Below are 12752 nucleotides of genomic sequence, written 5' to 3'. Positions count from 1 at the left end.
AATTAGTTTTTTTTTTTTTTGGCTTTTCATTTGCTTTTCCCATTAGAGATACCCTTATATATGTGAATTACCATAATTTTGTAAAGATTAATAATAATGGATGCTTATCTTATGAAAAGACTGTTCATTAAATCATTTCCTAAACAATTTCAACTAGGAGAGATTTTTTAAAAATTTATTTAGGATAGGATATTTCTAAACTTACTTGTTTAGGATTAAAGTATTTTAAGGTTTGGTTAATCTCTAACAAAACTACTAATTAATTATGATTTTGTTTAGAGGTTTTCATGATGCGATTAAAATCATCTTATTAAGATTTTTTTAACGGTATAATTTTTTTAATGATATCAAATGTATAAAAAAAAACCCTGATATATTTTCTATGATTGTTTTTTTTTTCTTTATTTCTCTCTCATATCACCACGTTAACTTATTTTCCTTTTCATTTATCAACCATTGGATCTTGAATATCATATCTTTACTATTAAATATTTATAGATTTTTATATTGTTTTACGTACATATATATTAATTGATTTTACTTTTGATTTCTTGAATAAACAATCATTATTACAAAATCAATATTTAGAATTGTGATTGTATTGAAATAATGTTACTTTTCAAATACTTTTTTTAATTATTTTCTCAATATTTTCACCGGAGTGTGTTAAATGGCAAACTACCCTAAATACATTGGCAACCACAGTTCATTCATCCGAGAGGATGTTTTGATGGATATTTGATGTGAGCTTTGTGACAGTCAAAAATAAAATAAGCTGTAAAACGTAAATATTTGTTTCTTAAATACATGAATACAACAAATAAGACATTCAAAATGTATTAGAAAAGATAATTAGAGCGGCTAACAAGAAGCCATAAAAGTCAATAAAAGCCATATTAAAATAAGTGTTCTTCACGTTCCCTTTCTTCTAGTATAATCTTGGAACGCTTACAATGCAAACACATGATGTTGCGATCATGTATACATACATACATATACATATACATATACATATACATATACATATACATATACATATACATATATATAAAGTGAAATTTGCAATAACCATAACCTTTTTATGAGCCCGACATGTTGTTATGGCAATCCTCTTCATCCGGCGGGATTATGTTGTACACTGCAAAGATATCCCTTCCACCGTCACTCCCATCCTCTTGAATCGGCACCTCTACAACTTTGAAACCCTGACTCACCAACTCATTTAAGCACTCACCTGTCCAAAACCTCACCTCGCTCGCCGCCAAAACCCTGGTCTTGTTCCCAGACACCTTCTTCAACGTCCGCCCAAGCGCCGCCATCTCCTCCAGGTCAAAAAACACATCACTCAGCAGCACGACGTCGAATCGCCTCAACTCTCCTATTCGACTCAGCGACTCCTTCGATCCCCAAACGAGTTCCCTCACCTCGACTCGGTCTTCCAATTCGTTCGCTTCAACGTTCTTTACTAAGCCGGGGAGCAGCGGCGCGATGTCCGTTAGCAAGACTCGACTGGCGCCAAGTAGTGCCGCTGTCAAGCCTGGCAGTCCGGCTCCCGCGCCGAGCTCGATGACGGACTTGTCTCGCAAATCAAACTGAGAAGTCGCGAGCCACCGAGAGAGTAGCAAGGCTGAGTCCCAAATCCATGACCCGGTGAATGCACGACCCGTTAAAGAGTCATACACGTCTCCGAGTTCGTGGATTTTAAGTGTTTGACCGGCTATGTCTATCTCTCTGACAGCCGTGGTTAACAGTCTTTGAAAGCTTTGACAAACTGTCGGTTTTTAGAGACAAACCTTTCATTTTATTTTTTAATTTATTTCTCAACTTGCACGCTTTTTTTTTTCTTGCTTCCACATGCAAGGATGGCGCGACGTCCAGGGTAACCTAAGAAAAAATTGCCATTTTAAATATAAAAAAAATTCTTCATTAATAAAATCCTATTTAAATTATTAAGAGTCTCAATCTACATAGAAAAAAGAATTAATAAAATGAATAAATGATGAGGTCAAATCTTAACCCTATCCAAGAGTTAAATTTAAAATTATGCTGCTCATTTTCATTAAATTGTGTATTGAACTGTTTAAAAATCCTTATAAATTAAAAAAAATAACAATATAAAAGCAATACAATAAAATTAAGTGTGCGAAAATAACGAAGAAAGTGCTCCAAAAAAGTAATCCTTCATTTGTTTTCACGCTGGCATCTTTTGAGCTTTAAAGAAAATAAAGTGGGTGCTCAAAGAAGAGCTGAAAAAAGAGATAGAAAGCTGGGAATAGTATCTGTGCTAAATTCTTATAAGATGCCCAGATAAATTGAATTTTTGGAATGGTAATTTGTTTTCTTACAAAATTAAATGCTTAAAAGATAACATGCTGCGCATCATGTTTTGATACAAAATCATAAAATAATAATAATAATAATAATAATTCACTGCTGAAAAGCACCAATCACCGTAAAAACCTTTTATAGTTTTGCAAATCTGCAAAAGACTTAAAATAAAATAAAAATTAAAGGCTGAAAAATTTACTTGAGAGTGATATGAGTTATGTGTGTGTGTGTGTTCATGTGTTATATATTCAAGGACGTTAAGAGGACAGGTGCTTCAATATTTAAGAATGTCTTGATAAGGCAGAATAAGTTCTTTTTTTCCTTTCGAAACAGCTGACGTGGGTTTCAGATTTCCTTGTAGCTTCAAGGGTAGTCCTTCGAGAATCCGAAAATCTTAATAAGGTAACCTTCAAGAATGAATATTGCACATATTACAAAAATCCGGCATTTGAAACAATGATATTGTCATTTATCAAAAGAAAAGAAAAATACAATGATGCCCACTTGATTTTTTATATGGTTCTGTGTGAACTCAACTGAGCTGCTGCCGTGTTCTTCTACACACATTGACAGTACAGAAATTATAAAGGTGGAAGGAAGAGAGGAGGCCCAACCAGACCGGGAGGAGGAGGAGGAGAGAAGAAAAAGGTGGGGGGGGGGGGAAGAAAAGCCACCCGGACCTAGGAAAGAACAAAAAAAGAGAGGAGAAGAGACAGAAAAGGAGAGGAGGGTTGAAAATGAAAGGGAGAAGGGCCAACCACGTCTGAAGAAAAGAAAGAAGGAAGGAAGAGAGGAGGATAAAAAGAAAAAAAATAATTTAATCGGGAAAGAAATGGAAAATGAAGGAAAGCAAACATAGAAAACAAGGGGAAAAAAAGAAGAAAAATAGTTTGTTGAAGCTACACCAATGACTTTCAACCGACTTGGTGGCCTAGAAGATTGCTCACATTGAGATGAAGCTGATGTCATACAAAAAAAAAAAAGACACCAATTAGACGATGGGAGAAGGTTCATGAGTTGCTTGAAGACGGCAAGCCTGACCACATGCTAATGCATGTATTACAAGTGTCGAGCATGATTTATAGTTTCTTGTGATTTAGTCCTTGATTTCTAACTCAGTCCCCAATTCAGTCACTAAAAGCAACTCATTTGAGTCCAAGGAAGGCCTTATCAAGAGTAGGAGAAGAAATAAGAAAAGGAAAGAAAGAGAAGATGTTCTAACCAGGGCCCTCTTTGTTTGCAGGAAAGTGGTTTCCTTGGAAAGTGAATTATTTTTTGATGTTTGGTAGTGTTATAGAAAATGAACTGAAAAATACTTTTCAGCGTTTAATTATGTTATGAAAAATGAATTCGAAAATAATGTATTTAGATTAATTTTAACTTTAATTGATTTAAACAAAGAAGAAATGTTTTAAGTGGAGCACACATAAATTTTCCATACCTGCAACATGGGCTGAATGTCCTATCCACTTTCATCTGCCCTGAATTTTGATTGACCCATAAAAATAAAAATAAAACACATTTGTAGATAGAAGCAACATGAGCTGTTATAGTCGCTGCCCCCACCAAATTAATCCCTTATAGTCGTTACTGGTCAGTGCACGTTTTGAGAAAATGAAAGTGTTTTCCTTGGAATAAGGAAAGGAAAACACTTTCCTGGCATGAAGGCTTTTTTTTTCTTTAACTGGAATTCAGTTTCATTTGACTAATTTTCCTTATGTTTACCAAATATGAGAAAGTGGGGAAAATGGTTTTCAAGAAAATGAATTCCTGGAAACAAACAAGGCGTATGCCTAACTACCCTGACCCAATCAAACCCACGAAGAAAAGTGAGAGAAAAAAGAAACGAGAAAAGAAGGAAATGGTGGTCAACCCAAACCGGCAAGCACTAATTCTTTTTATGTTGGCAAATCTTATATTAGATGTGACATAAGGTTCAAGACACACCTAATTTATTGTCACAATCCTAAATTTCTTCATTTTAAGATTTATCAGTGTGGACACCCATTGAAATTCTCATCTTACAACTCATCAGTATGATGCCCATACAAACTCTTCAAATTATCAATTAAAAGCTTACCTGAAAGTCATGCCTAAAAAAAAAGGATTGGTGCCTACATGAACAATTCGTCATAATATGCAAAATGCATGGTCTTTAATAGTGAATCAAATATTTTTCCATGATTATTTTTATGAGTGAAACTATTAGAAAATTAGAAAAAAAAAGTAATGGGAACATTGACAAAAATTATTTCAATGTTGTTTACTAATGAAAATTAAAATAATTTTTTTTTCATAATAATTTTTTGGTGATGAAATAAAAAATAAGATAAAAATCATGTTGGCAATTTCATTAGGACTTCTAACGTGTTAAATTGCCAATTGAAATTTCATCAATGATTTTAAAGGGAATTAAAACTTGATAGTCCCCCCCCCCTTTTATTTCTCTATTTAATTAAAATTACAACAACCATATCTTTCTCTCTCTCTCACTCTCATTTCATCAATTCCACCACCTCCTTGCAATTCAAGCTATCTAACCCATTGATGCTGACCAACTTCTATTTAGTAATGTCAGCTTCCCACCCCTGGTTTCATTTATTGTTAAGCTTTCCTCCATCAAGTAAGCAAACTCACTCATTTATGTTTAAAGTTAATTTATTGAAGTTTGTTTGTAGTTTTTATAATTGCTTGTATATGTAAGTGTTTTGGTTGTTTTATAATGATAATTTTATTATATTAATGTATGATTGTATTTTAGGGTTCGTTTGGGATTTGGAGTAAATATATTTAATTTATCACTTAATGAAATTGAGTATGATTTTGTAACTTAGATGCGTTACAATTGAAAAAATCTTGAGTAATTTAATGGGTACCAATTAATTTGTATCAATTAAGTTGGAAATTTGGGGGGAAATGATTTCATGTGGGATTTATATTAATTAAAGGTATTAATTTAGGTTGAATAAGTTTGAAATGAAGAAATGATACATAATTGATAAGTTATTGCTAACAATTAGGGTATTAATTGGTGCTATTGTTTATTTGATGATAATATGATATGAAGATTTATGATGTTTATGATAGAGAGAGTAATGATGATAATAAAATTTGTAGTGATAATTATGGTAGCAATAATATCAATGATAGTAATAATGATTGTTATTGTAATGATGATATTGAAAGTGGTTACGATGTGATGACTAATGATAATGGTGGTGGTGGTGGTGGTGGTGGTGGGGCGGTGACAATGACTGATAGTGGTGGCAGTGAGGTGGTGATTATTATATTGATGGTGAAAATGTAGAAAAGTTATGATGAGATAATGATAATGATGATTTTTTTGAATTGTGTTCATTGTTTTTTTTTTAGACAACACGTTCAAGACCAACAAAAGCTCTTTGTTTTCATGATGTAGCATTAATAGTGATAGTTACATGAATCAAGGTTATTATTATGAAGTGGTATCTAATGTAAAAGCTATAGACCAATGCTCAATAATCAAGGATAACAAAACAAGCATCTCTTATTTGATAGAGCTCATTTCAATTAAAATTATAGCATGATTAAAATGCGATCCATTTATGATTGAAAGATGATTTATTTATGGTAATTATTTTATCTCATAATGTTATTTATTTGTATTGAGTTCTTTTAAGTTTTAAAATTACATGAAAATAGCTTGCTTAAATTGATTTTCATGTTTACCAATATTAAAGTTATTCGTTCTATCACCTCTTGATGAAGTGGTCATTCGAAAAATCATTATTTCAATAAAGTCATCTTTATAACTATCCTGAATGGATATATATGGTAGATGTCTGGTGGAGAATCTTTAACGTTAGATAAATAATTTCTAACTCAAGTTACTAGTTTTTAAAATTTTAAAAACTAATTAATGTATGAAATCAATTAAGAAAAAATTTTGGTGGGATGATAATAACGGGATGTTTGTTAGAAGAGTGTATGAAAATCATGATGCAACAAGGTAACTTTAAATAAATTAACGTTATATTATTATAAGCTTGTATTCTTTTATTTCCTTACATAATTTCTGTTTCAGATTGTATGATTTTTTGTTTGATGCCTACAAATAGGAAATTAGAAAGGTCAACTTGAATGATAAAGAGAAATGGAAAAGCTATAAACTGAGGCATGTCACATAGAGTAGTTGGGCACTGTATCAAACATTTATGGTTTCAAAAAGTTTTATAAAACACTCACAATCCATTATACAAAATAGAAATAAAAAACTCATGTTTTAATGAGCAAGCACACCGAATGAGCGATTCTGTTTATCAACCATGCAAATCACCTAATAAGAGTTTGTTGTTATATATTTTATTATTTTTCCTGAAGTTTTAATTATATGTTTATTTGTGATACTTTAAACAGATTATTTAATTTGTAGGAAAAACTGCTTGGATGAGAAGTAACTCTAATGACTTTATAAGAGGAAATTCATAAAAAAAAGAGATTTGGATCAAAAAGAGCATAAGTGTTCGTTGTAAATGTTTTAATAGTTATCATTGGTTTAAGATTGTTTATTTGCATTAATATTATAAAATGTAATTAAATTTAGTGATTTGATTTTTTTTGTTTTGTTTTATAGAAGATATATAATTCTAACATGATTGTGAAATTTAGAGAAGACATTTCCACCTATCCTCTTTACCATCCTTAAGTGTGGTTGCAGACTGATACAAGTGATGAACACGATATGAACGAGGTTTCTAGTTTACCTATTTACATTGACTTGAGAATTGAGGGCAGACCACACTGTTTTAACTATTTGTACATCACATTCTAATCTAAGCTATATATCGCATGACTTTAATGAGATTGTCCAGAAAAAGATTTTAGAACAACTGTCTATTGAAATTCAAAATATGAATATATAACTCCTACAAGAAAATATAATGTATTGGGTTTAACTAGGTGCAACTATGAATTACCTTTTCCTCTCTAAACCTTACAGTTCATGATCTTCCCCCCTTCCCCTCCATCTTATTCAGCAACTCTAATGTGATATACAAGGTATATGTGATTAACATTGTTGATTTAATTGTATTTTAATTGAAATTTTAGTGGTTTCTTGCTAAAATTTTAATGTGTTCTAATATTTACTTTTAAAAAAATAATATTTATATATTGAATTTTATCTATCTCGTTGTTGTGTATTATTTGTATTATTTATATAAATTCACTATTTATATCTCCTAACTATGAAAACTCATAGGTGTGTTATCCATTTAGCATTATTTTTTGTGAAGTTTCTATAAATCAATTTTTGAACATGCTTTTTTGTTGTAGCCATAGGTTTATTATGGGCAAACAGTTGTTGGCTTGGGAATCATAATAGACAAAATTAAAAAAATTAAAATCTCCATCGAAAAATTGACATAATATCAACGATATAAGCAACATAGTATTACCTTCAAAAGATATCTTGAACACCAAAGCTGAAAAATATCTTGTTGGATTTTCTGTACTTTTCATTGTCAATTGAATTTTCATTATATCTCAACAAAATATTCTATCAGTATTTTTTTTAATTTTCTAGTAATATCTTTAAAAGGAGAATTGGACTGATAAAACAAAAAGTGAAAACTCAGTTGTGGTTTTTTTTTTAATAAATAATACTTATTTCATCAAAAGGTTCTTTTACGATATTACCTTGTGGGAAAATTCAGTCATTGAATATGTGGGATTTACTATTCAGATTCATCGATTTAATGAATGATTTATTGTGAGAAGTGATTTTTGTTTTTTTTTTAAACTACACTTTTCATAATTTTTTTTATAAATATAATAAATTCATAATTATATAGCTAGGTATCAAATAAAAAAAATTTATTGAATTCAGTTAGGAAAGTGCATGGGTAGCTGGAGCATGCAAAACCTTACTGTTTGTTTTTGTATTTAAAAATGTTTTTTAATTTTAAAATTTATTTATTTATTTTAAATTAATATGTTTTTGGTGTTTTTAGATCATTTTAATGCTCTGATATTAAAAATAATTTTAAAAAATTAAAAAAATTATTTTAATATTTTTTATATATAAAATACTTTAAAAAACAACCACATTACCTATTGATTATTTTGTTTCAATTATAAATTAATAATCATTAAATATTATGTGGTTGAAATTATGGGTATGATTAACTTTCAGTACTGAGTTCGATCAAATTACGTAGTTGAAAAAATCATTGGATGCGATTAGGGTGTTTCCTTTAATATTTTATATTTTCGTATATAATGTTGTAAATAAAAAAACTTCTAATATAATATTATGTGCCTTGATATTTAATGGCAAAGGTTAGTGGGAGCTCTTTGACCACTCATTAAGCATAATCTAAACATAATAATTATTTATTATTTATTTTCATTGGATTTTAATATAAATGAAAATAAAATCTATGTTTAATTAAATATGTAATATATATATGCTTAAATGACAAAAAAAATCTAATTTTAATTAAAAAAATAACTTATATACTTAGATTAATTTTTATTCGACAAAAATAACCTTAACAAAAACTCTCTTTCCTCTTCCCACCAAAGCAATTTTTCTTTTCATTTTCCCACTAAACGAAGCTAATTTCTATTCCCATATGGTGATGAAAAAAAAAATACAAAACCAGTATTACCACAATTAGGTGAGGTTAATTTAATACTTATAAAATCTTAGACTCTTAAAAAAGAATATCTTGATATATTTATTTATTTATTTTCAATTACAAAAACACACATGTATAGAACTCAAAAGAACAAATCCATGCACAATTATAAGTTCTAATTGAGTATTAGGGTTATTTTAATGATTTTCTTGTGATTGTCAAACATATTTCAAGCTGGTAGTTGAAATCTGTTAAGAAAATCTTATATATATATATATATATATATATATATATATATATACACACACTTTTCAATTTCAAAAGGTTAGTTTTGATAGTAAAAAATATTTGATCTCCTTATTTTTTTTGTATTTAATTCTTAATATAAATTTCTTAAAAGAAATATTTGTCTAAATACATCATATTCATATATATAAGATATGTATTTAAAAATATTCCAAATAAAAATTTAATATAAATCAATGCTTTAATTGATCAGAAAATATCATTTAGTATATACTAGTTTACATTGCGGATAAAATTTTGTTGAACTTCAAAAAAATCCAAGGATTTTAAGAACTGAAGGTTAAATTAGTAAATTTAATTATTTCCCTATTTAATACACAAACTTCTATAATTTACAGAAAATTCTATCATCAAAAAAGAAACTGGAGGTTAAATTAGTAAATTTTTAATTAGTTCTTAACAAAGATTCTTAGAACACCCGTTTACCCTTATTTGACATTTGTATACATGCTTTGCATTTTTGTAATCCAAAGAAACCTTAAGCATTAAAATTGATTTCACCTTTCTTATATTTCTTCACTAGCCATGTACACGCAATATATCACGGGTCGGTTTTTTTTCATAAAAAATAATATTCAGATTTTATAAATACATTTTAAATTATGAAGAAATTTTTTTGATTTAGAATGTAAACTGATTAAGTCAAATATATTGATTCTATGTTAATTAGATGATAAAATAATAAACAATAATAAAAGATGAACCAAATCTCTTTTTTTTTAAATAACCATAGTAACTTGGAAAAAAAAATAAAAATAAAAAAAATAATTAATTTGTTGATTTTTAATTTAATCTTTATAATTGATTTGACTCAACTCAAACATGAAAGTTTGTCATTTAACAGTCAACTTATTATTATTCATTTTAATATAATAAATAAATATTCAATTTTATAACTATAATTACTATATAAGTATACTATAAATTTGAGTATAAATCATTATAATGTTAAACTTCTAATTTCATTTCGAATTCATTCAAAATAAAGAGTTTCTTACTTTATTTATTATTTATTACAAATATTAACAATATCTCTATCCCCCTTTAAATATAAATACTGATTTGAGAGTTTTATGGAAAAAAAAACTTATTAAATATGTAATGATAAAATTTAATTAAAGTAAAAGACATTTATTAAACATGAGTTAGCGTGACAAACTTATAACCTGAGCAATAAGAGTTGAGCTAATCTAAGTTAACCAGTAAAATCTACAGCTCAAGTCATGAGATTAAGAAAATTCAATAGAAAATAAAATAAAGAAAATCTTAAAGTGTATGTGTGTGTGTGTAATAATAATAACCATTGTTGAATATTGATAGCTAGAAAGAAAATATGTAAAAATAAAAAAAAATATCAACCCCTGTTAACTTTTTAAACCCGTGACCAGTGTTATTAGACTGAAAGCATCCCATCTAGAAAAACTAAAAAATTAAATTCTTAACTAATTAAATGTTGAAGTATGAAATTAGAAAAATAATTTCAATTATACAAAATAATCCAAAATAAAAATAACAATTAAAAGAATGAAGATCAAATGAAAAAAAAATAATTTTGATTTTTGATGGAATGGTGAAATTGAAAAGAAAATTCAAATTAACAAAGGGATCCAAAGAAAAAAAACAATAAAAAAAGAATGAAGATCAAAATTAAAATGAAAAATGAAAATATTTTTTTATTGAAGGGTAAAATTGAAAAGAAAAATCAATTTAACAAAAGAACAAAAAAAAACCAAAAGAATAAGGACTACATTAAAAAAAACAATATATAAAAGATTGAAATTGAATGATGTAATTGAAAACAAATAAAAAATTTATAAAAAGACTAAGAATAAAAATAAAAAATAAAAAGAATAAAGATCAAAATTAAAATCTTAAAATATCAGGGGGCAACTCTTAAACTTTACAAAGGTAGCACCATTTTAAGAAGATGAGAGTAAAAGTTAATGGGAGAAAAGCTGTTGGCAATGAACTGCACCACCCTAATCACACACGTCATTTTATAAAAAGGAAGACACAATGACACATCTAATAACACAATATAAGATGGTTTTTCGCTGACGAGATGTGTCGCATGTGTTAGTCCTAATCATTTTCTATTTTATTTTCTTTGGGATGTTTTTGCCCTCCAAATTCTTTTTACAATATTTGTTCATTCTTTATTTTTAATATGATTCTTAAATATTATTATAAATTTATATTTGATTCTTAATAATATATTTTTCAATTATTATTATATGGTATGAAATAATAATATTAATAATAAATTGTTCATGAAACTGTGATTCAAATTATTTTTTTATTTTTTATTTTTAAATAAAATTTGAATATGATTTTTCTAGCTTTTAATTGCACATAAAATATATTATAAAATATATTTAAAAAAAAAACATTTAGTTAAAAATCTTGTAGCACTGCGTGGCGTACAAATTAGTTTCTAACTAATCATACTTGCTTTCTAGGAAGAAAATAGTGAGATTAGAAATTGTTACATGTAAATAAAATAAATTTCTTTCCTTTTTATGTAGAAATAAATAAGTAAATGTCTTTCACCCAATGACATTGAGCACACTGAGTTCTTTTTTTATCACTATTATTTTATTTAATTTATGTGTGTGTTTTTAGGTGAATATTATATAGTTAAATCATAGATTGAATTAAATAATGATGCTAATTTTGATCGGTGATTTTTTAAAGTTAGAGGTGAATATTATATAGCTGAATCAAGGATTGAATTAAATAATGATGCTGATTCTGACTTGGTGATTTCTTAAAGTTAGTATGGGCTTGGTTGCATGGGAAGACTTTCTATTAATTATCGGGGTTATTTTCTTGAAGCAAAAATGGTTATTTTTTAGTATTTGAAAGTTAGTATTTAATATATTTCTTAAACTTATATATATATATATATATATATATATTAAATTAGTGCTGAAAGTATATATCTTTTCTTTAATAATGGAACAACCATTTTGAATTTTAAATACCGTAATGTGTTTTTTAAATGTATTTTTATTTAAAAATATATTAAAATAATTTTTTAATTTACTTTCAATTATAATATTAGAACATTAAAATTATAAATAAATATTAACTTAATATTTTTATATATATAAATATACTTTTAAAATATATTGGATAAGGACGCCTTCATCTTATTATGACCAGAAAAATATGTGGAAAAGTATTTTGACTTTTCAACCTGATACTTCTTGCTGTTTATAAGGGTAACTTCGCTAATTCAATGTAGAATAAACGTACATCCGAGATAGAACACTTACTTTATATTAAAAAATATATATATGTAAAAGCAGGGATATGATAACAACTAGATTTTTTAAAAAAATATATTAAAATAATATAATTATTTAAAATTTTAATATTAATACATCAAAATAATTTTAAAATATATATATATATATATTTTAAAAAAACACTGTTTAAAACACATTTACAAACTGCCGATAAACATGAGAGAGTTCAGGCCAGCTACGCATGAAC

General features: G+C 27.4%; 1 protein-coding gene across 1 annotated transcript; it reads right to left on the bottom strand.

The window, feature by feature from the left end:
- Window positions 1–1079: 1079 nt before the first annotated feature.
- Window positions 1080–4419, bottom strand: LOC133681716 (uncharacterized). Its single transcript, XM_062104831.1, has 2 exons — window positions 4409–4419; window positions 1080–1731 (listed from the first exon to the last, which is right to left on the bottom strand). The coding sequence occupies exons 1-2, from the start codon at window positions 4417–4419 to the stop codon at window positions 1080–1082; spliced, it is 663 nt and encodes a 220-aa protein (XP_061960815.1).
- Between the last annotated feature and the right edge of the window lie 8333 nt (window positions 4420–12752).

This window comes from Populus nigra, chromosome 1, assembly GCF_951802175.1.
Source record: "Populus nigra chromosome 1, ddPopNigr1.1, whole genome shotgun sequence".
NCBI classification, from domain to species: domain Eukaryota; kingdom Viridiplantae; phylum Streptophyta; class Magnoliopsida; order Malpighiales; family Salicaceae; genus Populus; species Populus nigra.
The sequence above is the reverse complement of the archived record's forward strand: the minus strand, read 5'-3'. Positions and strand labels throughout refer to the sequence as shown.